The sequence below is a fragment of the Hemitrygon akajei genome, chromosome 21 (assembly GCF_048418815.1).
Source record: "Hemitrygon akajei chromosome 21, sHemAka1.3, whole genome shotgun sequence".
NCBI lineage: Eukaryota > Metazoa > Chordata > Chondrichthyes > Myliobatiformes > Dasyatidae > Hemitrygon > Hemitrygon akajei.
The window spans coordinates 20,488,609-20,515,283 of record NC_133144.1 but is presented as its reverse complement, the minus strand read 5'-3'; the positions used below and the strand labels follow the sequence as shown (position 1 = coordinate 20,515,283).

The 26,675-nt window shown below is 45.2% G+C and overlaps 1 protein-coding gene across 1 annotated transcript; it reads right to left on the bottom strand.

The window, feature by feature from the left end:
- Window positions 1-413: 413 nt before the first annotated feature.
- LOC140714464 (uncharacterized protein CFAP97D2) lies at window positions 414-24,332 on the bottom strand. The gene is made up of 5 exons (XM_073025760.1): window positions 24,210-24,332; window positions 18,553-18,633; window positions 13,391-13,509; window positions 10,262-10,445; window positions 414-1,277 (listed from the first exon to the last, which is right to left on the bottom strand). The coding sequence occupies exons 1-5, from the start codon at window positions 24,300-24,302 to the stop codon at window positions 1,215-1,217; spliced, it is 540 nt and encodes a 179-aa protein (XP_072881861.1). The 5' UTR covers window positions 24,303-24,332; the 3' UTR covers window positions 414-1,214.
- Window positions 24,333-26,675: the final 2,343 nt, after the last annotated feature.

Below are 26,675 nucleotides of genomic sequence, written 5' to 3'. Positions count from 1 at the left end.
GCTGAGAGTCATTTCAAATTGTTCCTGCTTTTGATTGAAGTGGCAAAGATAACAGCCAATAGTATCCATGTAATTGGAAAATTAGCCATCCATGGAGATACCAATAATAATGTCAATCGCACAAAAGAAGCTTAATTGAAACGCAATTAATATTGTCATTGCTTGTTGTTAACAGGTATGTGTTCTGTTGATTATAAGCCAGGACAGACCAGAAATACTGATGAGTTCTGCATAATTTCACTCACTGTGGAAAATATTGTGGAAGAGAGACTGGTAAGAGGACAGAGGTTCTGGAGACTCCGATGTACAATATCATCTCATTCAATCATCTTTTTGTTTTTAAATTTTTTTATTAGTTTTTCAAAACATTTTACAAAATTAAAAACCCCAAATCCCAATGAGGAGCATTAATACAGTGCAAGATTAAGCATACAATAACAATATGCTACAAAGGAAGAGAATTTAACAAAAAAGCACCTAAATTAAAGACAAGTGAGCTTAGTGTCCTCCCCAAGCCCCACAACACAAGAAAAAAACAACAACAACTCCAGACCAACCACCACACAGTATAAAGAGTATAAGTCCGGACAGTCAAACTCCCAGACTGTGAATACACTTAGCAACAGAGGATAATAATGCCTACTACCAGAAAAAAAAAGGGAGCTGAAAGCAAGGGACCGAAAAGAAGAGAAAAAAAAAGAAAAAAAAACCCTAGTCAAGAGGAAGGTTATGAAAGTACTCGATAAAAGGTCCCCAGACCTTATGGAACTTTAGATCCGAATTAAGAACTGAATAATGAATTTTTTCGAGGTCCAAGCAGGCCATAATGTCGTTAAGCCAAATCATCTTTCTCTGAGCAAAAACAGGCAATAAATCCTTTAGAGAATTTAATGAGATAGTGCGTCTTTAATCGTGATTTTTGCGAGGTTAAAACCAGGGGCGTTACAAACCCGATTCCCATCTACTTTTGACCTGACTGCTGACTGGCCGGTCCACGTGGACCTGCCTCTGGATAGATGCTCCTTTAACATGACTTGGAAAGGAAGTGAAAGGAGGAAATGTACCTGTAGGATGTCAATTAGAAAACACATCAGGGTATCTATGGAAAGTCCTGCAGATAGATTTGGACACGCAACCGACGTGAGAAGGGGCGGAGCTTGAAGCCGTACTTTTATTGGTTGCCATGCCGCTGATGTCACCTGGTTCCTGCCAGTTTATTCGAACTGGGCAGTTGCGCTATTCTTGGTGACTCCCAGGAGCACTTTCTTCCCAGTTTTCTGCAGAAAATAGAAAATATTTATCCTTAAACTGCAAATTACCTTTGCAACTTCAATCTATGGCAAGTAATTCATGTCTGGGTACAGGCTCCACCTGGGTCATGAACACGTTCCACTTTTACAGACGTCTTAAGTTGATTTTATCAGTAAGCACGAAAACACACACCAGTCATTCAGTGTGATAACCACATCTCCAGTGTTGTAATGGATGGCATCAAAACAAATAAAAGACTGGTAGGAAAACAATTTACTAAAAGTGAAGAGAGGAAATTATTTCCACCATTTGTACGTACATCAGATTTTGAATTTAATCAGTTGTATGTAGGGGTGTCCATAACACGGGGACAGCCTGTATGTCTGTGTTATTACAGAAACATCGAACAGCACAATACAGGAGGGGGGCCCAGTGAAGTATAATGTTAAGACATTCTAGTTGTTTGTATTCCTGAGTCTTGCCCCATCGCTCTCCAATCGAGTATTTACATTCTGAGTTATGATCCAAAAAATAATATGATCATTATAAATTGTTTCTTATAATCCAATACATCCTTTCAATTGCCTCTTGCAAAATGCCACATATTGCTCTATTTCCCATTGTTAGAAGGAACATGTCTTTTTTAAAACGTCTTAGTGCCACATTGTTTTTGTTGTCCCTGTTTGGAAGGGGTGTTGATGATGTAAGGCAGATCGAGCTTTGATAAGCAGCCGGTGAAAGATTACTTGGGAGGGCGCGAGTGAAGAGCTGGTGCAACAAACAGGACATCTGTGATCTTTTCAAATGGCAGAGCAGGTATCAAGAGGAAAAGGAACTAGTGCCCTTTGCTGAATCACCAACACAAGAAAATCTGCAGATGCTGGAAATCCAAGCAACACAAGTGAAATGCTGGAGGAACACAGCAGGCCAGGCAGCGTCTATGGAAAAGAGTAAACAGTAGATGTTTCAGGCCGAGACCTTTCAGCAGGACACCAGAAAGCTCATCAGGATATTTATGGAAGGTCCCAATGATGGGCCTTGGCCCTAAAGGTCAACTGTTTACTCTTTTCCATAGACGCTGCCTGGCCTGCAGAGTTCCTCCAGCATTTTGTGTGCGTTTCTACTGACCTTTATTAGTAGGTTTGTCCTCCTCTACACCTCCGAGGCCTGAGCTACTTTCAGTAGCCACTGCAAGGCACTGGAAAAAAACACCAACACCGTCTCTGCCAAAGCCTCCAGATTCACTGGAAGGATACTTAGTGAGATTAGACTTGGAGTACTGTGTGCAGGTCGGGTCACTGTGCTGGAGAAGGATGTGATTAAAGTAGAAAGTGTGTGGTAAAGGCTCAGGACGGGACAGGAGGACTTGTGTTAACAGGTGAGACTGCGTGAGCTGGGGCTATTGTTCCTGGGGCAAAGGGCGACTTTAAAGAGGTTTATAAACTCACGAAGGGCACAGATAGGGTTGATAATCACAGTCTTTATCTGGAATTGGTTTATAATTTTCATATGTGCTTGGGTACAGTGAGAAAGTTATTTTGCGTGACATCCACACACATCATTTCACCATGACTTTGCATTGAGGTGGTACGAGGGAAAACAAAAATGCCAAATAAAATGTGTAAGCTACAGAGGTAGTGTAGTGCAGGCAGACAACAAGGTGCAAGGCCATAACAAGGTAGATTAAGAGAGGTTAAGAGTCCATTTTAACATACTAGGTAACCTAAAACAAGAGGTCAAATGTTAAAGATGAGGGGGATGAGATTTAAAGGGGACCTGAGGGACATTTTTTTGTTTACAGAGGGAGGTGGGGGAGATAGAATGAGCTGCCAGAGGAAGTGGGAGAGGTGGGTATAATTACAACATTTGATAGGAAAGGTTTGGAGGGATTCGGGTCAAACCCATGCAAATATGATTGGCATGGGCAAGTTGGGCTGAGGGTCCTGTTTCCGTGCTTATGATGAATCCGTGAGCTGGTCAGTGATGAGCAAACGAATGCCCTCTCTCAGGTTAACATACCCAGCAACGAGGCCCTAGTTACACTCATTCACCCGTAGTCAATAGACTGTGTTGTTCTGATGAAACATTTTCGTCCACAATTTCTCTACCCACAGATGGTGCCTGGCCTGCAGAGTAGCTCCAACATAAACCCAGCATCTTCTGTATTTTTGATTACATTTTGGCTGTGTTGTTTTCCCTGCCTGACGCTCTGTCCTGAGCTCTGCCAGGGAAAGAAGTCACCAGGCGAGCAGAGGATGAGGTCGGAGACTCTTAATGGAAATGCCACTCACTCCCAGCAGTGACTCCTGGACAATTCCGGCCCATGACCACTTGAGGTGGAGAAGGAGTCTGGGAAATGGTACCGAGAAGCCGGTTTACCTACTGTCCCTAAGTAAGCACCAGTCTGCCACCAGTTGCCTTATCCATGGAGGAGTCTGCTGTTCACACATCAGCCACTCTGGACCCACAGAACGGGACTGGATGTTTGTTAACTTTGATGCCAAGTGTCTGCCCAAGGATAGACTGTCTGGGTCAGTAGCCTGCAATACTGCCATTTCTATATAATATTAGATTTGTTTGTTCATTGTAACTTTAAGTGTAACCTCAAAGGAGCCTAGCACCATCTGGTAAATGGTTACCAACAAATGGAAGTTCTGTGTACCCGCTGGACAGAGGTATAAATATTAACAGGCTGGTTAATAGATTGTGTCATTCAACAACATCGTCCAGGCAGGGTGTAATGTCCAGGTGGCTCTTTTGCTCTGTGATCCACTGATTTGCAGCTGCTTTCCCAGTGTGGGCCCCTCACTGTGTGCAGTCCTCTAGGTATAACAGAGCACGAGGCCATTTGGCCCATTGGGACTATGCTAGTCCTCGGAGAAATCCCATCATCCCATTCCCCCTCTGCTTATTTGCCTGCACCCCTTCAACTTATCCTTTCTCTCCCACACATGCCAGCAATTCCCCTTTTATTATTATTAGAAGGTAATTTATTTTATTTATTTATTTAGGGATACAGTACATTAACAGGTCTTTCTGGCCATTGAGCCTGCGCAGCCCAATTACACCCACGTGACCGATTAGCCTACAAACTCGTACGTCTTTGGAATGCGGAATGAGGAAACTGGCGTTCCTGGAGGAAACCGAGAGGTCGCAGGGAGAACGCACAACTCCTTACTGACAGTGTCAGAACTGAACCCAGGTCACTGGGTTAACAGTGTTACGCTGACCGCTATGCTGCCCCAGTTTATACCGATCAATCGATCTAAGGGAGGTGAGGGGAACCTGAGCTGGTGGAATCCCACATGGCCATGATTAGAAATCATGCAAATTCACACAGAACTGCATACAAGGTCATGGTCTGTGTCCCTGGAGCTGAGAGGTATCAGCACTAACTGTTGTACAGCCCAGTCTCCGGGAGGAATCAATACCTCTTCTGTACTCCTACTAACTGGGTACTTGTGTGTATCTCTTCCCATCAGCCCCAGCTGCTCTATGACTTGCTCTGTTTCATTCAGTCATGCATTTATTCATTTTTCTATTTATCTTGTGGCGACCCACTTTCTGCACAGGCGAACCGGCTCACAAATAGCCAGCGCGCAGGAAGAGACTTTGGTAATGCACCTCTGATGTCATTTCCGCCCGGAGAGGGCGGGCGCTAGGGATTAAATGCCAGTGCTGCGAAGTTTGAATAAACTAGTCTCGAAACGACTTACCGACTGCGTGTCGTTATTTCAGTGTTCGGCCCCACACCTGGACTCCATCACGCTGTCGGACAACAAATTCACCAGAATCCTGGACTTTCCATCAACTCTGGCACCGCAGTTCACGGCAGCCATGCCCAGACATGGAGCACAGCACCACATCCCAACCCAGGGACCACCCCTCCACGCCCGCGCACGAAGGCTCCCCCCGGAAAAGCTCCGCCTGGCGAAGGAGGAGTTCAAGAGGATGGAGGAATTGGGGATCGTACAGAGGTCCAACAGCCCAGGGCTTCCCCCCTGCACATGGTGCCCAAAGCAGCCGGGGGTTGGCGACCATGTGGCGACTACTGCAGACTGAACGAGGCTACCACTCCAGACCACTACCCCATGCCGCACATACAGGACTTTGCAGCAAACCTGCACGGGGCAAGAATATTTTCCAAAGTAGACCTCATCCGGGGATACCATCAAATCCCAGTGCACCCTGAAGACATCCCCAAAACAGCACACATCTCCCCGTTCGGCCTGTTCGAGTTCCTCCAAATGCCGTTCGACCTGAAGAATGCCGCACAGATGTTCCAGCGGCTAATGGATGTGGTGGGACCCGACCTGGACTTTGCGTTCATCTATTTGGACGACATCCTTATAGCCAGCGGTAGTCACCAGGAGCATCTGTCCCACCTGCGCCAGCTCTACTCCCACCTGCGTGATTTTGGCCTCACAATCAACCCGGCCAAATGCCAGTTCGGTCTCGATACCATCGACTTCCTGGGCCACAGGATTACCAAAGACGGGGCAACACCTCTGCCCGCCAAGGTAGACGCGATCCACCACTTTGCCCGGCCCAACACGGTCAAAGACCTGCAGGAGTTCATTGGTATGGTGAACTTCTACCACCGTTTCCTCCCCTCAGCAGCCCGTATCATGCACCTTTTGTACACCCTGATGTCGGGTAAAGGCAAGGACATTACTTGGGATGAGAAGGCCGTGGCTGCTTTCGTTAAAGCCAAGGAAGCCTTGGCAGATGCCGCGATGCTGGTGCACCCCAGAACGGACGTTCCGACCGCACTTGCGGTGGACGCATCCGACACAGCAGTTGGTGGGGTGCTGGAGCAGCTCATCGAGGGGCGCTGGCAACCCCTGGCATTCTTCAGCAAGCACCTACGACCACCCGAACTCAAGTACAGTGCTTTCGACTGGGAGCTGTTGGTACTGTATCTGGCAATCCGGCATTTCAGGTACTTCTTAGAAGGCAGGCCGTTCGCCGCGTTCACGGACCACAAACCATTGACCTTCGCGTTCACGAAGGTGTCCAAGCCCTGGTCGGCTCGCCAGCAGCAACATCTGTCCTACATCTCCGAGTACACGACAGACATCCAGCATGTCTCGGGAAAGGACAACGTCGTGGCGGACGCACTCTCCAGACCAGCTGACCAGGCCCTGTCCCTGGGGGTGGACTATGCAGCACTGGCGGAGGCGCAGCAGGCAGACGACGAGATGCCCAGCTACAGGACCGCAGTCTCAGGTTTGCAGCTGCAGGACTTTCTCGTAGGCCCAGGTGATAGGACCCTCCTGTGCGACATAGCTACCGGCCAACCTCGTGCCATCGTCCCGGCAGCCTAGAGGCGGCGAGTTTTCGACTCCATACACGGTTTGGCGCACCCATCTATCAGGACAACCGTCCGACTGGTCTTCAGCAAGTTCGCGTGGCACGGACTTCGCAAGCAGGTCAGTGAATGGGCTAGAACATGCGCGCAGTGCCAAACATCCAAGGTGTAGCAGCACACTAAAGCCCCGCCGCAGCAGTTCGAACCCACCCACTGGAGGTTCAACCACATTCATGTGGATATCCTGGGCCCCCTACCAGTGTCCCAAGGAGCGCGGTACCTCCTAACTATTGTAGACCAGTTCACGAGGTGGCCAGAGGCGGTCCCGCTCACCGACACATCTGCCGATTCCTGCGGCCGAACACTGATTGCAACCTGGATAGCACGCTTCGGGGTACCGGCCCACATTACCTCCGACAGAGGCACCCAGTTCACCTCCAGCCTGTGGTCGGCTGTGGCCAGCCTGTTGGGAACTCAGCTACACCACACTACTGCCTACCACCCTCAGTCGAACGGACTAGTGGAACGCTTCCACCGTCACTTGAAGTCGGCTCTCATGGCCCACCTGAGAGGACCTAACTGGGTGGACGAGCTTCCCTGGGTCCTGCTTGGAATTCGCACAGTGTCCAAAGAGGATCTGCATGCCTCGTCGGCTGAGTTGGTGTACGGCGCACCCCTGGCCGTCCCGGGAGAGTTCATACCAGCCCCAAGGGGGCAAGAGGAAGAACCCGCAGCAGTCCTGGACAGACTAAGTGAAAGGCTCGGCAACCTGGACCCCGTGCCAACTTCACAGCATGGACGGACCCCGACCCATGAACCCAAAGACCTGCAGAACTGTAAGTTTGTGTTTGTACGAAGGGGCGGACACCGGGTACCGCTACAGCGGCCGTACGAGGGGCCGTTCAAGGTGATCAACGACAACGGGTCCACGTACGTTCTCGATATTGGGGGGGAGAGAGGAGGTTTTCACGGTGGACCGACTCAAACCAGCCCATGTGGACTTGGCGCAGCTGGTCGAGGTTCAGGCACCGCGGCGCAGAGGCAGACCTCCCAAACAGAGGCTGATCCAGACTGCGGACATCGGGGGGTGTATCGCCGGTTCTGTGGGGGGGTTATGTGGCAACCCACTTTCTGCACAGGCGAACCGGCTCACAAATAGCCAGCACGTGGGGAGAGACTTTGGTAATGCACCTCTGATGTCATTTCCGCCCGGAGAGGGCTGGCGCTAGGGATTAAATGCCAGCGCCGCGAAGTTTGAATAAACTAGTCTCGAAACGACTTACCGACTGCGTGTCGTCTCTAGCTCTGTATGTAGTACACCGCTACAATCTATCTATTTGTTTACTTTAAGATAAAGGCCCCTCTGGCCCAGTGAGTTGATTCGCCCAGCAACCCACCTATTTTACACCAATTAACCTACCAACCGGTACGTTTTTGGACTTTGGGAGGAAACCAGAGCACCTGGAGGAAACCCATACGTTCACGGGGAGAACATACAAACTCCTTACAGACAGCTCTGGAATTAAACTCCAAACACCGGAATGCCCCAAGCTGTAGTAGCATCACATTAATCCCTGACTACCATGGCACAGTTTACACTGTGGCAGACATAAATAGTTAACAAAAGAGGGATAAATCTCAGACGATGGGGGGCAGGGGAACAAATCCTCTTCTCAATAGTGTGGAAGAACTGAAATCTCTCTTTTAATTATGATTGGGGCTAACTCGTAACACTCAATCATAACATAACATAGAAGACAGAGGCGGAGTTATGATGGCGTTAAACGGTGACTCCTCTGCTTGCGCCTTTGGAAACAGCTCTGTTTCCATCTTTAATATCTTTATTTTTCCCTTTCAGGGTTCTTTCGAAGATCCTGACCTGGAGTTACACGCTGACTTCGGTTCTTTGCGGGAATGGGACCTGTTCTCGTGGTTTCAGGACTGGCCGTTGTTCGGCACGCCAAGGGTTCGGCCTGAGAGTCCGGCTCGGATTTGGAAGCCTGAGATCTCGGGGCTCTGGAGACGGGTGGCTCGAGGGTCAGTGTCACAGCAGGAGACCCGTGTGTCGTCGGGGGAGTTGGAAAATCTACCGCTGTGTGCCCAAAGACCCGGGATCTTTGAGAACAGAACTTGGAAAAAGCGACGTAATGGACTTTTAACATTGTAAACCAGTGAACTGTTGTTATGCCTCCCCAATTGCTGGGAAAATGGAGTCACCTCCTTCTCCCATATCAGGGACAGAGAGAACCTGTGGTATGTTGAATGCTGGATGAAACGTGAAGTCTTTGGGTTAACTGCGAATCTGTGTCTTTGCTATTGCTTTGCTCACGCCTGAGTGCTTGGTGACGGGTGCCGATGCTTTTTTTGCCGGTGGGGGGAAGGGGGATTGTTGCTCGCTACCGCTTATGAGCGGGAGAGGGGAGTCGTGGGGGACTTTGGGGTTCTCATACTTAACTGTTGTTTATTCTTTGGGGCACTTCTCTGTTTTCATGGACGTTTGCGAAGAAAAAGCATTTCAGGATGTTTATTGTACACTTTTCTCTGACATTAAGTGTACCTTTGAACATCATTGACTTGTATAAAATGCCGGGAGATGCTCCCCAGCCTCGATGGTGAGAAGCCTCTTGGAGGAGAGCACAGCACCCGGGGCACAGCTAGAGGGGCCGTTGCCTCTCAATGCTGGAGAAGTCAGCAGGTTGGACAGCATCTACTGTAAATGTAAGGTGAGAGGGAAAGGAGATGCATAGCAAGTGTTTTTACACTGAGTAGTGAGTGTCTGAAATGCACTGCCAGTGGCGGTCTCTCCCTACTGCCCGTTACGCCACTGGCGTTTTGGGCAGCAATGATGGTCCTCCATCTGTGGGGGTCTTCAAGGCTTCCTTCATCATGTCCGAAGCTTGGTTTTCACTACTGTCAGTCATGCAAGTTCTGGGTGGAGACTCAGGAATACCATCGTACTCAGATATAGAAGTGCTGTTTCTGTAATGGTTTTGTTTCACCAGTCAGGGTTGTTGGCCCTGAGCTGACCCCCAAACCTGGAGGACCGGTGGACCACTCTTAGTCTGGCCTCTGCCCTTTGACCTGCTTGGCAAGTAACATAGGTTCATCTATATTACAATTTCCTGCTGCTGAATTGTCACTGGTTAAGACAAATTTTGGTGAGTAACCAGCATGTCTTTATTTGATATTCATTAATTTAATAAGGCAACTGTTACTGTAGTGTGATTGTGTGGAGCCAAGGAGCCAAAGCATTAAGCCCTGACTCCAACCAGCATAGCTTTCTGGGCCACGGAGGCACGCAAGCCTCCATATCATGACAAGGTTGTGGTCCTCTTAGAGGGTCAGGGTTGTAGTGAGGGCAAATATGACAGTGATATTTAAGAGGCTCTTACATGGGCACATGAATGTGTGCAGTGAATGGAGGAATACGGACCTGTGCAGGCTGAAGGGATTAGTTGAGTTAGGCATTTAAGTACTAGTTTAACTGGTTGGGCTGAAGGGCCTGTTGCTGTGGTGGACTGTTCTATGTTGTTCGTACAATTTAGCCCAACTCCACGAGCCTCTTCCCACCATACTTCATCCAGTACATCAACATGTACTTCAATGTCTTTTTATTTCGTGTGCCTGTTGAGCGTTCCCTCAGAGCCATAAATAACATCTAATTTAACCACACCGCACCTAACCCAGTCCCCATCTTACCTGCTCAGCCTTCGTCGCACGCGGATACCGGGCGATGTTATTTTGCACCCTCTTCGCTCTCTCCCAGTCTTCCTTCAGCTTGCTCTGCTTGTACTGCGACTCACAGTGCACGATGCGCTGGAGAAGGGCTTGGTTCTCGTGTGTTATCTGCGCGAACCTCCTGTGGCGCTCCTCCGCATTAAGACTGGGTGGAAGGCAGCAAGGAAGTTTCAGTTGAGGGAAGAGGAACTATACAAAAAGGGCAGCAACTTTCAGTGTCTAACTCAGCCTGGTGATGTCCACCACCCAGAAGAACTTGCTGGTACATGGAGACCACTTATGTACTTACTTATTGAGATACAGTGCAGAATAGGCTCCTCTGGTCCTTCCACTGATTTAATCTGAGCCTAATCATGGGACAACTTACAATGAACAATTAACAACTGGTACATCTTTGGACAGAAACCGGAACAGCCAGAGGAAACACGTGCAAACTCCTTACAGGCAGCGATAGGAATTGAACCCGGCTAGCCTATACTGTAAAGCGTTGTGCTAACCATTACACTGCCCCAAGTTCCTTCCCAGTGGCACAACATCATGAAGTCAAAACGTATCATTAATCCTAAAACATTACTAAGTCGAAAATCAAAAATTCCCTGCTCAGTAGCAAACGGATCGCCACAGTTTAGTAAGAACCTCACCAATCCTTTCATAAGGCTAACTGAGAATGTAGATTAGCTTGAGACTCTCACATTAACAGGGGTTCCCATCCTGGGGTCCATGGACCCTTTGGTTAATGCTAAAGCTCCATGAAATAACAAAGGTTGGGGAACCCCTGTATTAGAAAATTATTAAGAATTAGTCCAGTATTTTTCATCGTGTGCGGTAAATAACACACAAGCTAATTCTAAAGGCAAGCAGGAATTTTATCTCAGAATCATTCAGCAATGGGATATTTGCTCTCCTGACTCTCTGAAAGAGCTGTCGAGGACAGCTAACCATCAAGCACCCGTTTACACCGATTCTACTCAAACCTCTCCCCCACATTTCCATCAATTCTCCCCAAGTTCTACCTCTGATCTGCACACAAGGGGCAATTTACCCCCAAGGTGCAAAGTTTGGTATGTCATAGGAAACTGGAACCCCCAGAAGTAACCCATGTATCAAAGTGATAATGTGTGGCTGGCTGCTCCTGAGATATAGAGTAAGCTTAGAACATCAAACAGTACAGCACAGAGCAGGCCATTCGGCCCACAACATTGTTGCAAACCAGCTAAAAGGCAAATAAAAAACACCCAAACACTAAACCCTCCTACCTCCACCATGTCCATTTCCACCCCCCTATCTTCTTTATATCCATGTGCCTATCAAAACGTCCTTAAAAGCCTCTAATTTACTTGCATCTACCGCCAGACCAGGCAGTGCATTCCAGGCATCTACCACTCTCTGAGTAAAAAACTTACCCCTCACAACCACCTTGAACCTATCCCCTCTCACCTTAACTGCATGCCCTCTGTTATCAGACCCCAGGAAACAGATACTCTCTGTCCACTCTCTCTATGCTCCTCATAATTTTGTAAATCTCTATCAGATCTCCTGTCAGCCTTCGGCACTCCAAAGAAAACAATCCAAAGTTTATCCAGTTTCTTGTGCTAGCACACGCCCTCTAAACCAGGCAGCATCCTGGTAAATGCCTTCTGCACCCTCTACAAAGTGTCAATATCCTTCCTATAGAACCAACCAGAACTGCACGCAATGCTCCAGGTGTGGCTGAACCAGAGCTTTATAAAGTTATTACATAACCTAGTGAACCCAGTGCACTTAGATCACTGGAGCCATGCAGCACAATTTGACCCATACTCCCTTCTCCTTCTACACAGTCCCACAAAACCTTTAGATATGATTTTAATTTCCTTCTGAAAGTTGCTATTGAACCTTCCACCTTCTTTACAAGTATAAGTGGTCTTTAATGAGATTAAGAAATACATTTTACATATACTGTAATAGATATTTATGAAAGCTTTCTATCTTGAAAATATCTCGAAGTTTAGATGCCTCCCAACTAGCATTACCAATATAAGTTATCTGGTTGATATCACGTTATCGTCTGTGGGATCCAGCTGCAGGCAAATTCATACATTGCAACTGAAATTCCACTAATAAAATGTTATGGGACATCTACATGAAACACTGTCGCAGGAAGACAGCATCCATCACCAGGGACCCCCTACCACCCAGGCCATGCTCTCTTCTCGCTGCGGCTATCAGGAAGGAGGTACAGGATCCTCAGGACCCACACCACCATGTTCAGGAACAGTTATTACCCTCGACCATCAGGCTCTTGAATCAGAGGGGAGAACTTCACTCAACTTCACTCGTCCCATCACTGAACAGTTCCCACAGCCTACGGACTCACTTTCAAGAGCTCTTCATCTTCCTTTCTTGATATTTATTGCTTATTTATTTATTTATTTTTGCTATTTTCTTCTTTTTGTATTTGCACAGTTTGTTGTCTTTTGCACATTGGTCTGTTCTATCATGGTCATTGGATTCACTGAGTATGCCGGCAAGAAAATTAATTTTAGGTTTGTATGTGGTGACATATATGTACTTTGAACGTTATGGGGCATTTTGAGGTAAATCAAAGCATGTATATAAACAGAAACACTTTTCATAAATTGGGCATAAAGGGTTCTTTACTGAACACAAGCCGTAGTGTCACGGAGTAATGCAGCACAGAAACAGGCCCTTCAGCCCACTTAGTCCATGCTAACCATCAAGAACCATCTATGATAGCCACATTTACCTGCACATGGTCATGGCCATGTGTTTCTGAGTGAATCCACTGTTTAAGTTGATACCTTTAGATGCTGCAAGAGTCTCGGTGTCCAGACGGTGCATTTCAGATCCCAACCATCCTCCATGTAAACTAATTTTTCCTTGTATCCCCTAAATCTCACTCCTTACCTTAAACCAATTCCCTCTGGTTACAGATACCTTTGATGGGAAATATATACTATTGTCTATCCTATCCGTGCTCCTCACAATTTTGTAGATCACTCAGCTTCCGGTCTGCTGGCTGAAACTTGCTGATTTCTTTCATGAGAATCCAACCATTAAGCCTTAAGTGCCCATCCCCAACATCTGCACCTTTTTGGTACGTAGTTATTCCAGTTCTCCACTGTCCCATTGGATCTCACGATATCAGCTAACTTGGAGGAAAGGATCTGATTGTCTCTTGTTATGGCAGCCAAACGTTCTTCCTGTAACTGAACAAAGAACAGTCAGCCATTAGTTACCATTAATGTGTCTCATCACAGAGTCCCAGAGTAGTTACAGTACTGACAGAGGTCAATCAGCCTCCCGAATTCACGGAAGGACCCTGTTTGAGAAATCCAGTCATTCCCACTCCTCATAATGCTAAATGTTTTTTTTCTTCCTTTTAGATGTCATGTCGAATGCCACGATTGAACCTGCTCCACTACTTCCCTTCTGCTGTAGAGACAGATTTCAAACCCAACCATTCTCCATACAAAAGCTTTCCTTCTTGTCACTTCAGGTTATCTTACCAATCATCTTCACTTCTGTGTCCCATAGTTCTTAGCCTGTTTTCCATTGGGAGCAGTTTTGCACAAAGTCACACAGAGATACATATTGGAAACAGACCTGTCAGCCTGCCTGCCCTGATTGTTACTCACCCATTTAGACTAATTGTACACTCATCCCACTTTATTTTCCCCAGATTCTTATCATCTCCTTCCAGATTTTACCACTCACCCACACACTAGGGGAAAGTTACACCAGCCAATTAACCTTCCAACCTGAGCGTGTTTAGGACGTGGGAGGAAGCCAAAACAACAGGGAGAATGTGTGAACCGCACACGGACTGAGCTCGGAACTTTGATCATGTGAGGCAGTGGACCTGACAACCGTACCGCTGTACAGTCCAACGGTCAGGCAATCTATTCTGTCTACAGCCTTCATAGTTTTAAATACTGCTTTCAGAGAGCTCCGTGCAGCCCCCACTGTTGAAAGAACAGCATTAGATTGTCCAAACTATCTACAGAACTAAAGTCCCTGAAATAACTTCAGTAAATCTCATCCGCATCGTATCAAAAGCCTTTACACCTTTCCTAAAGCACGGTGAGCGGAATTCAACATGGCCGTCCAGCTGTGCTCAGACCATGCTTTCTAAAGGTTCTTCCTCGTTCTTGTGCTTTGGTACCCAAACTATAAAGCCTAGAAATTCTTCGCTTTCTATTCCATGAGCCTCAGTCTTGATAAGCTTATTAGAACATAAGCACATCAGAATTAGGAGCAGGATTAGCCCATCTGGCACATTGAGCCTGCTCCACCTTCACAACTCATCTTCACATACCTGCCTTTTCCCCAGAACCCTTAATTCCCCTACTATGCAAAATTCTATCCAACCTTGTCTTAAGTATATTTACCGAGGTAGCCTCTACTATTTCATTGGGCAGAGAATTCCACAGATTCATCACTCTCTGGGAAAAACAGTTCCCTCTCATCTCCATTCTACATCTACTCCCCCGAATCTTGAGACTACATCCCCTTAGTTCTAGTCTCACCTACAAGTGGAAACAACTTTCCTGCCTCTATCTTATCTATCCCTTTCATAATTTTATGTTTCTATAAGATCTCCTGTCATCCCTCTGAATTCTGGCAAGTACAGTCCCAGGTGACTCAATCTCTCCTCATAGTCCAACCCTCTCATCTCTTGAATCAACCTGGTGAACCTCCTCTGTACCACCTCCAAAGCCACTATATAATTTTATATTAAGTGTAATTTTATCAAATGTTTTCTTTAAGTCTACATATACCATATCAACCACACTTCCCTTATTAACCCTCTCTGTTCCTTTGTCAAAAAGCTCTATCAACTTTGACATGTCAGTTTAGTTTAATAAATCTATGAAAGCTTCTACTAAACAATCACATCCAAGTGATGAAATCTCAGGCTAATTGTTACAAAGTCAGAGTCACAGAACACAAGGGTTACACCATGCCCCATAACCTTTTCTGGAAAGAGACTCGGTTTTGCACTGGCACTATCTCTTAGCATCTCTGATAGCTTTACAGAGGTCGTATCTTGGTTTATTATAAAGGCCGGGGTCAGCTGATTCGAACGCTGCAGACCGAGAGTTCAGAAGACAGCAGATCTCCTGGCCCATCCATGGCTTCTGGTTGGCAAAACCCAGATTGTCCTCTTTGGTACACAGTTCACAACACCCTTGTTGATAAAGCCCATGAGGGCAGAGACAAACTTACTCATCTTCTTTGCTATCTCTCTGTGGTAGTGAAGTTATGAACAGGCAACCATTGCAAAGGGTGACTATGAGTTTCCAACGGGGACAAGTTAACTCCATTGAAGTGTATTTTTGCTGTTTACAGTCCAGACGTTGCCCAAATCAAATTTAGTCTTATCCCATGTTACAGTGAAATAGAACAGTTTAAATTCCCCACTTGCCCACTCTGCGAACCACCTCACCACCTACAGTTTGGCTGTGTTGCAGGACATTTTAATATTGTAAAGAATCAGAATCAGGTTTATTATCACCGGCATGTGACGTGAAATTTGTTAACTTAGCAGCAGCAGTTCAATGCCATACATAATCTAGCAGAGAAAAATAAATAAATAAATAAATAAATAAATAAATAAATAAATAAATAAATAATACATCAATTGCAGTATATGTATATTGTATAGATTTTTTAAAAATGCAAAAAAACAGAAATACTGTATATTTTAAAAAGTGAGGTAGTGTTTAAAGCTTCAATGTCCATTTAGGAATCGGATGGCGGAGGGGAAGAAGCTGTTCCTGAATCGCTGAGTGTGTGCCTTTAGGCTTCTGTACCTCCTACCTGATGGTAACAGTGAGAAAAGGGCATGCCCTGGGTCCTTAATAATGGATGCTGCCTTTCTGAGACACTGCTCCCTGAAGATGTCCTGGGTACTTTGTAGGCTAGTATCCAAGACAGAGCTGACTAGATTTATAACCTCTGCCCCTTCTTTCAGTCCTGTGCAGTAGCCCCCCTCCATACCAGACAGTGATGCAGCCTGTCAGAATGCTCTCCATGGCACATCTATAGAAGTTTTTGAGTGTACTTGTTGACATGCCAAATCTCTTCAAACTCCTAATAAAGTATAGCCGCTGTCCTGCCTTCTTTATAACTGCATCGAAATGTTGGGACCAGGTTAGATCCTCAGAGATCTTGACACCAAGGAACTTGAAACCGCTCACTCTCTCCACTTCTGATCCCTCTATGAGGATTGGTATGTGTTCCTTCGTCTTACCCTTCCTGAAGTCCACAATCAGCTCTTTCATCTTACTGACGTTGAGCACCAGGTTGTTGCTGTGACACCACTCCACTAGTTGGCATATCTCACTCCTGTACACCCTCTCGTCACCACCTGAGATTCTACCAACAATGGTTGCATCATCAGCAAATTTATAGATGGTATTTGAGCTATGCCTAGCCACACAGTCATGTGTATTGAGAGAGTAGAGCAGTGGGCTAAGCACACACCCGAGGTGCACCAGTGTTCATCGTCAGCAAGGAGGATATGTTGTCATCGATCCGCACAGATTGCGGTCTTCCGGTTCGGAAGTCGAGGATCCAGTTGCAGAGGAAGGTACAGAGAATCCTGTGATAATCAGAAAATCATGAAACAAAGCATATTTCCATAAAAAGGAGATATTAATCCAGTTGATCAAAAGGTTTGTCAAAGGTTCATAAGGATTTAAATTATGAGAGTAAGAGGGTTGAGAAAGGGAATTCCAGAGCTTCATGCATGTAGTTGGACCCTGGACCCCCACAGTTACGGAGTAACGAACATTTCAGAGTTGGAGGAGTCTGTGATCTCAGGCTTTGTAAAGCTGGAGGAGATCAGAAGGGGTAAATGTGTGAATAATCTGAAAATCATGATGAGAATTTTCTAACTGAGGTGTTCAGAGAGATTGGAAGTTTAATTCCAGGACTGTGTAAGGACAGTTAATTTAAATGATCCTGACAATAGAACTTTAAAATAAACCACCGTCTTTCTACTAATGTGGAATCTCAGTATGCTGCACTACCCCCTTAAACAGAGTTGTACCATCTGCTGCCTGAAACGTTTGACATTGTAAATACAGGGCAGCGTTGGAGATGGATTGGGCACACGATGAAGAGAAAGGCCAACTCCAACATTGAGACAGCACTTCATTGGACTTCTGAAGGCCGGAGGGAAAATGAGAGACCCAAGACAAATTGACGCCATACCACAGAGGCAGCAGTGAGTACCCTGAACCATACCTGGGGCACAACAGAGGAGATGATCAAGGAGAGTCAGAGGTGGAGGACCTTTGTTGCTGTCCCAAATACAGGGCACAGTAACAAAACAATCAGCCTATCGGATTAGTAACACAAAGAATATGAGCTCAAATCCACCATGGCATGTTGCAAATCGGAATTACGTTCACAGACTCACAGAAACAGGCCCTTTGGCCCATCATGTCAATGCTAACCCACTGTGCCTATCTAAATCAAGTTTATTGTCATGTGCACAATTATGATGAGGTACATTGCAAAGAAAAACTTGATCGTAGCAGCATCAAAGCATCACAGGGATATAATAAATAGTAACACAGCAATTCCATTTACGCACATTTGGTACAAAGTATCCTGGTGATTCGAGTACTTGTCAAGATGTTTCTTAAACAAAAAGAATAAAGTACCGTCAAACTCAGAGGACCTCAGTGCTGTCACAAAATTCCAAATGCTTCATAGAATCCTTTTGGGAAGTGGAACCTCAGCTCTACTTTGGGTTTAGATCTGTCTCCAGTCCCACATCAACAATATTGATTAGTTACTAGCCTCTCTAGGGTCCGATTTAATCACCTGGTCACCTTAAGGGTGGAGGTGGAGATATGCCTCTACCAAAGGAGGTGAAAGGGTGCTCCTTCCCTCCGCTAGCCTGTAGGTCACCCTTGGGGAAGGTGTAGCCCTGATCTGGGTGAAGTAAAGCCAAGGGAGCCGGTGGTGGACGATCGTATGAGCAGCTGGGGCATGTCACAAGTCTTGGTTATGCAACACCAGGCAGACAATCTCTGAAGAGTATCAATGATGGCTGGGGTCACCCGTCTTGGAAAGACACTGCCCAGAACAAACCACTTCTGTAGAAAAATTTGCCAGGAACAATCATGGTCATGGAAGGAACCAATAAGTCATATTAGCTTTTCAGACAGGACAATAAATGACAATGATAAACACAACTGGAAAAGGTTTCTTAATAAAGATGGCAAGTATTATACCTGTAGTTTCTTTAATTTGACTTGAATATGTGCAGGAGTCCAAGGCCCTTTCGTATCTACAACAGCAGTGGCATTTTCCACCTGTGAAACAGTTATAATATGGTGTCAGGCACTTTGTGTAAAGGAAAGGTTTCCCACCATTATTGGTGCAGATAAAGTTCTTGTGGCTGAATTTGTTGACTGGAAGGTTACAACTACCTTATTCCAGAAACAGTGTTTTTGATTCTTTACTGTCCTGTAACATCAGAGACCTGCTATCCCTCTGAACATATTAAAAAGTTTTAAAGGATATGGTTATATGGTTAGCATGAGAGGCAGCAGGGGGGGCAACAGCAAGGGAAAATCTAGCAGATTTTACCCTTCTATTATTGAATTTTCGAGCTGTCACGTCTGATGTCACTGCCTGTGGGTAGATAGATACTTACTGATCCCAAAGGAAATTAGAGTGTCATGCAAGTAAAAAATCCAGTATTCTGGCGTCTGCTCACTCATTTGTCCAGTAGGTGAGTTGGGGGTTTCAGGTGAATGGGGGACAGTGGTGGGATCAGAGTCTGGATGGAAGGTTGGGTGTGCTGCCACAGTCGGGGACAGGAGCATCAGGGGTCAGGAATGCGGGTGGGTTTGCAACGGTAAGCGGGATCCCAGGAGGTACATATTCTCCACTCCAACTGAAAATCACTCTCACTCTCACTGCGCGACGCTAACTGCATATCATGTAAAAAAAAGTGAAATAAAAGCGTTTGGATATGACATCCGATAGTCCAGAAGATCTGTTGGTGCAGCACCCTAACACTGCAAGAGGTAGGATTATTGGAGTTTTATCCACTGGTTTAGAGGAGATTTTCAAGATCTGTATTAATGTGAATTGCCTCATTAATGTTCAGGCATTATTCTTGGCCTGTTTCTGCTGTGTACGTCCTTGATTGAGGATACATTACTTCTTTGTGAATTAGAGAAAATACATTGTGTTCTTGAACGGTCACATCTACAGAAAACAGGACACAGCCTACTTAGGCGGTACGTCAGGGTTAGGGATGACTTGCTTTGGGAGACGATATATTTGCATGGCTGAAAGCAACTTAAATTTCTTATGAGTAAGAACATCAGACATCCCACCCTGCAAAAACTCATTTCAGGGAGGTAGCACCCTCCCCCCCCCCCCCACCCGTCGACCTCCAAGGGTGTATGTAATACTTTGTTTTTGTGATTTTGTCTAATCTCTAAACCAAGTTGGGTGTATGCAGAAAATGTGACATTAAAACATGTCACATATTATCATGGAGTCATTTTTTATTCTATTACAACTTTAAGCAAGTCTACAGGGAGTTTGGCCTCATCACATAGGACATCAATAGAGTAGCTCCTTAGCAGCTAGCCAGCTAGTTTAAATAACGAATGACACCTGTTAAACTCACCTCAACACATCTTTTACATTTTAACCCACCACGGGCAATAGAAAAGTCACTGTTGCAAACAGTGCAGCGAACGACACTGTCATTATTTTTGAGGTCGACTGTAAAGCCCGCCCACAGAGAAAACTGATAGGTCCACTTAGCACGAAGAGAGACCAATCAGGATGCTCCCTCGCCGTCTCCATCTCAAAAAAATCAATTTCCAGGATATTGCATATAAATTGCAGGCACCAGGGAGCCACTATCAATATTCAGGAGACTCCCGGAACTTCCGGGAGAAGTGGGATGTCTGGAACATGGTGTGAGTTACTTTTTTCTGGATATGCTGCACCAGCCCAGTCCTCTGACTGTACATGAACTCTTCGGCAGTGGAGGGGTTGTTCTGCACACTATCTCCTACATGAGTTTGATACTTACTGCTGGTTACGCCACTGGCAACTAGGGCAGCAATACAAACCCTCCAGCTCTGTCTATCCATACCACTGCACACAGACATAGAAGGATTCTTCATTGCTGTTTCCATAACAATATTTTTTTGACCAGTCAGGGTTGTTACTCCTGAGCTGAACCCCTGAACTTGGAGGATCAGTGGACCACTCTTGGTCTGGCCTCTACCCTTTAACCTGTTTGTCATGGGTGACCCTACCAGGAGCCAAAGCTCAAGGCCTTGACTCTAGCCAATATAGCTCTCCAGGTCATTGGCACACCCTACAACATGATTGTGGTCCTCTTGAAGGACATGAATTTGATGGAACACAAGAAAATAGGTGTAGGTAAGGCAGCCCAGCCATTTAATATAATCATGGCTCATCTCCTACAGATTTCAACTCCTCTTCCATGACAGTTCTCCAAAGCATTCAATCCCTCCAACTTTCAAAAAATTTGTCTACCCCCATTTACAACAATTCATCTTCCACAGCCCCTGCTTACCTATGATGCTGCTGCAAGTAAAGTTTTCATTGCAGGTCTGTGTACAGTAACGCGTGTGTGTCACAATAAACTTGACTTCAACTTGGAATTCCAAGCTCTGCAAAAAGAAATTTCTCTGTACCTCCATTTTAAGTGTCTGGGCCTTATTTTGTCATTAAATTGTCTTGTTTAAGACTATTGTAAACATCTTAACATTGACAGTGTCAGGACCCCTCAGGACCTTTATGTTTAAATAAGGTTAACCCTTACTCTTCTAAACTCCAAAGATCACTGACACCAACTGTTTAACTTCCCTTGTTAGGACAAGGCCCTATCAGTAGCAGGAAAGTCAAAGGCTCTTGGACTCACAGAGTGAAACACACGTATATTTGCATCCAAATACACCTTTTTCTATGGATGCACTTTGCTGTCTTCTCTGTGTGAATGTATTTCTGTTCCAGAATACAAATCTATTCAATAAATCCTTACATTTTCTCTAATTGTAGTTTGGTTACCTCTCCATCAGGATGTGTCTCCCTGTCTGTTTGGGGAGGTGCTAATCTCTTTTTCTCTGTGTTTACCTGAATTTTCATGATAGCACAAACAATTCGTGTTTAATTTACTATCAATCTTACACAATAATTTTACATGGGGCACATTTTCATAAAGATTTTCTATTTGGAGAACATAGAAAGGACAAAATGCAACTGAACATCAAGCAACATTAACGGGAGTTTACAAGGCATCTTTAATATAGTAAAATATTCAGAATCAGGCTTAATACCACCAACACGTCGTGAAATTTGTTGTTTCGTGGCAGCAGGACAGTACAATAAGAAATATATATTTAAATTAAACAAGTATTTAAACAAAAGAGAGCATAAATAGCGAGCCCATCACAAACAAGTGAAGATCTGCAGATGCTGGAAATCCGAGCAACACATAGAAAATGCTGGAGAAAGTCAGCAGGTCAGCCAGTATCTATGGAAAAAAGTACAGTCAACATTTAGGGCTGAGACCCTTTAGTTTCTTGAACTTCTGGTAACGCCATCCCCCCTTTCCTTCTCTCACCTCATCTCCTTGCCTGCTCCTTCTCACCTTTCTTTCTTCCACGGCCTCTGTCCTCTTCTTTCAGACTCCCCCTTCTCCAGCCCAGTATCTCTTTCACCAATCAACTTTCCAGCTCTTTACATCATCCCTCCCCCTCCCAGTTTCACCTATCACCTAGTGTTTCCCCATCCCCACCTTCTAAATCGACTCATCTTTTTCTCTCCAGTTCGGCCTCGGCCCGAAACGTCGCCTGTACTCTCCATAGATGCTGCCTGGCCTGCTGAGTTCCTCCAGCATTTTGTGTGTGTTGCAAAAATACCGAGGCAGTGTTCAAGGGTTGGTTCACTGTATGTTCAGAAACCTGACGGTGGAGGGGAAATAGCTGTCCCTAAAATGTTGAGTGTGTGTCTTCGGGCTCCTCTACCTCCACTCTAATGGCGGTACTGAGAATAGGGCATTGCCTGGGTGCTGGGGTTCTTAATGATGATACAAAGGTGGCTCTCAGCGGCATTTCAAGCAATTGAGACTGACACATGTAAGGAGATATATGGACAGGTGGGTCATTCTTAAAATGCAGCTTAACAGTAGCAAGGCAGAGAGGTTTAGCGGTGCTATTTCCATTACGCTGGGTCTTGACAGCTGTGGTAGAAAGAACCAGGTCTAGGGGGATGTTAGGAAATGGGGCAGAGAACTACAATGGTGATAGACTTCAATTACATGGGAAGATTGGTGACTGTCGTCACTAGAGCAGAGAGGTTTGACAAGGGTGCTCAAGGCCACGATTGATTTGATAGAGATATGGAGAAACTGTTTCTAGTGCTAGAAGTGTTGGTATCGCAGAACACTGGGTATAAGGTGACTGGCAGGTGAGGCAGAGCTGACACGATTGAACCATTATCATTACAAAGCGAGCAGTTGTACAGTAAAACTCCAATAATCTGGCACCCGCAGCACTTTGGTGCTGGAGGACTAGCAGATTTATGGGGCAGCTGTTGGTTACTTTTGTTAACACCCAAACTCTTTTGTTTCATTTCTTTTATATACGTTACACAGTTGAGACATGTCCCTCAACACCATGTCCAAGAACAGTTATTCAGCCTCAAACACTGAATTCTTGAACGAACCGGCATCAGAGTTTAGCAACACTATGACCGCTTGATCACATTGCCCTAAAGTGGACTTTTTTGCTCTAATTGAGTTCTTTCTTGCAAAGATTATATTTAATTTATGTTTTCCTTGTGAGAGCTGCCTATATGCGCCTGTACATACATGTACTTGTGCACATGACAATAAACTCGACTTTGACTTTACAGAGGATCCCTGGTTAACAGAAGACCTGAAGTACAGAAATCCAGCTTTACGCAAATTCTACCATAAATGTTTAAATAACTTCTCCGGATAGCAATAAGATGTTTTCCTGTGTTCCCTAACAACTGGATACACTGCATATTCCATTAGTTTAATTATGGGTAGCAGTAGGGTGACTATTTAATGAAGAAAAAGAATTATAGCAAGTATAAATAGAGGGAATTGATATGGGCTGCTGTAGACAATCGATGTTTCTTACAGGGAAATTGGCTGATGGTCATTTCTCAAGAATTAAAGCCTTGCACATCTGCAAAGACCAAGTATTTCAGGTTACATACTGTATGCATTCTCTGATAATAAACTGAATCATTTGAACCTGGAGACCACCTGTAATGTAATAAGTTTTCTAAACATAAGCTCCCTTGCTTGCTGGATGCCTGGCTTACACTCTGGACTAATAAATGAGCCAGACGCTGAACCATCAAAGTTCCTGAACAAATGACTGCAGGATTAATAGAGTTTCAGTGTCTACAATGTGTAGGTTGAAAGACGAACAGAAGCCAATTCAATATCAACACTCTAGAGAGAATTCTTGAATGGAAGATGTCAGTCTGTGAAGAGCATTGTATGGGATTAATTGGATAGATCTACCATAGGGCTAGCATGGCAACAGTAGGCCAAATGGTCTCTCCTGTGCTGTGACATTTAGTGACTTTAATGTGAATTTCATCTCGGGAGGAATTCAACATTAAGTAACGGGGCAGGATTATGAGCAGTAAATGAGTCATAGTGTGCTAAGGAGGAGGAGGAAGAAACGATGAATGTAACACAAGAGACGAGTTGAATAGAGTCATTAATAAATTAACCTGTATCAATAATATTTTAAATGCACCCAGTAACAAAATAAAATAAATATTTTAAGCAAGACATATTTTAAGAAGCCATTTATGCATCCTGCCACCTTTCACATCACCTGACCTTTGTTCTATGCTTTTGATAATTGTCCTTGTCCCATTTCAGCTGCAGATACTTATTGCTGGTAGGCACAATGGGTTGATAAGCTCGGTGCATTTCACTGTCCAGGCACACGAATACGATCCTCCAGAGCTTGACTACCAAATGCTACAGAACATGCTGGCCAATGAGGCAGAGCATTGCAGCACACTGAGCTGGTCCTTCTGGGTCCTAGTGCCTTGTGCTGCCTGCTTCGATGTGGAAGTGCATCATAAATTCAGGTACAGGCAATTTTGGAGTGTGGTATTGAGTACCGATCCACTGCCTTTCCTTTTGATTCACTGGCAACAAGGCAAAACCATAGATTTCCACAAAGCATATGTGTCCACACCTCCCCTGCCTATACAATACAAAATGTACTTTTATTCCTGCCAAACTTCAGATCCAAGATCTATCCTAATTCCAACATCTATTTGACATGTTAATCCTTTGTTAGATGGGTATGGAATTTCTGGGTTTAGGGTTTGTACTGTGCTCTGTTTGAGCAGAAAGATCTAAATAAGAAGCTGTTCAGAACAAAGGGAGGGGTACATTGTCAGACTTTAGACCAGGAGTTCTCAAACCTTTATTTATGCCATGGGCCTCTACAATTAACCAAAGGGTCCGTGGACCAAAGGATGGAAACCCTCGTTTTAAACTAAGGCTCTAGGGTGTATATAAAGATTCCATGGCAGTCTTAAATGGGGCAGTGTACTGATGCTTTGTGCTAATAGTGTGTACTGATGCTTTGTGTTAACGGTGCTATGTACTGATGCTTTGTGTTAACAGTGCTGTGTACTGATGCTTTGCGCTAATGGTGCTGTGTACTGATGTTTTGTGCTAATGGTGCAGTGTATTGATGCTTTGTGCTAATAGTGTGTATTGATGCTTTGTGTTAACGGTGCTGTGTACTGATGCTTCACACATTCCTCCTGTTAAAAAAAGAGGACAAACAGCCCATCAAGTCTATGCCAGCTCTCAGAGCAAACACATCAATCTCATTCCCAGGTTTATCCCCAGGAACCTCATCTTTCTCACACACCACCCTGATTAACCTATGCTTGGGTTAATTTACTGCGGCCAATTAACTTATCAGCCACCAGGTCTCTGGCATGTAAGAGAAAAGGAAGGAGCAATCATTTAAGCCCACGCAGTCTAAAGAATGTGCAGACTTCACACACGCTGCATCGGGGGCCACGACTGAACCCTGGTCACTGGAACTACAAGACATCATTTCTAATGGTGGCACAGACCTTGTTTAGACCACTTGGTTCTGCCAGGATGTTGAACTTCAACAAATTCGAAGAGGAAGTACATGGCAGACCTGTCACAGGGACTAATAAAAGGTGTAAGATTTGTTTTATTTGTCACATGTACATCGAAACACTGAAACATACAGTGAAATGCAGTATTTTGTGTCAATAACCAACACAGTCCAAACATACTGGCGGCAGCCAGGCAGTCTCACCACACACCCGATACCAACATAGCATGCCCACAACTCACTAACCCTAAATGCTTGTCTTTGGAGTGTAGGTGGAAACCCCCATGGTCACGGAGATACAGCAGTGGGGATTGAACCCCGATTGTTGATCGCTGGCGCTGTAAAGCATTGCGTTAACCGTCACGTTACCATGCTGCCCAGAGACTAGACGAGGCAGGGCTAGCTCACACTTGCATGGGGCTGAGAGGCTGTGGGCTGATGTAACTGAGTTATTGAAAGGGGCAAGTGATTGGAATAGAAGGAAGGAATATTTTTCAAAGAGTAGTGGAAATCTGAAACTTGCTCCTCCAGAATGGTGTGGCAGTGGAGTGGGGGGGGGGGGGGGGGTGTTGGGTGGTTAGTCCAAATTCTGGTCAATATCTTTGTGCCAACTAAGTGTGCTGAAAGATATGAAACAAATAATTGCCATAAACCTTCTTTGTGCAATTGAATTCTTGAATCACATATTTGACCTTGTTCCAATTCAGGGATTGTGTTGTGTCAGACACAGGGGAAACACTGACATCATACTCACTCTGAGATAACCTGTGGTTAGTCATTACATGAAATGTTTAACCACCATGGAGATACCAGTTATCTATTCATTAATAATCTGGGAAACTTCAGCGAAGAAAGTTAATTGGTTGTAGAATAGCAAGATAGCACAGACAATGCAAAGGGAGAATGCCAGTTCCAATTTAACATTGACCTGAAGTATTTACTCTTTTTCTCTCCACAGATGCTTCCTGCCTGTCGAGTGTTGCTGCAGCCTCGTTACTTTGCAATATGGTTGCTATTGTATGTACGGCATTTCAGATGGGAAGGCCATTGGAAAAATTCCTTTCTTTCTAGTCACCAACACTCCCTACCAATTGTTTTAAATGTTACAGGGCACTTATTCCACCAGGAAGCCAAGAGGTTCCATCTCACAGGTAATTCAATGCTACCTCCCCTTCAATTCCTCTGCC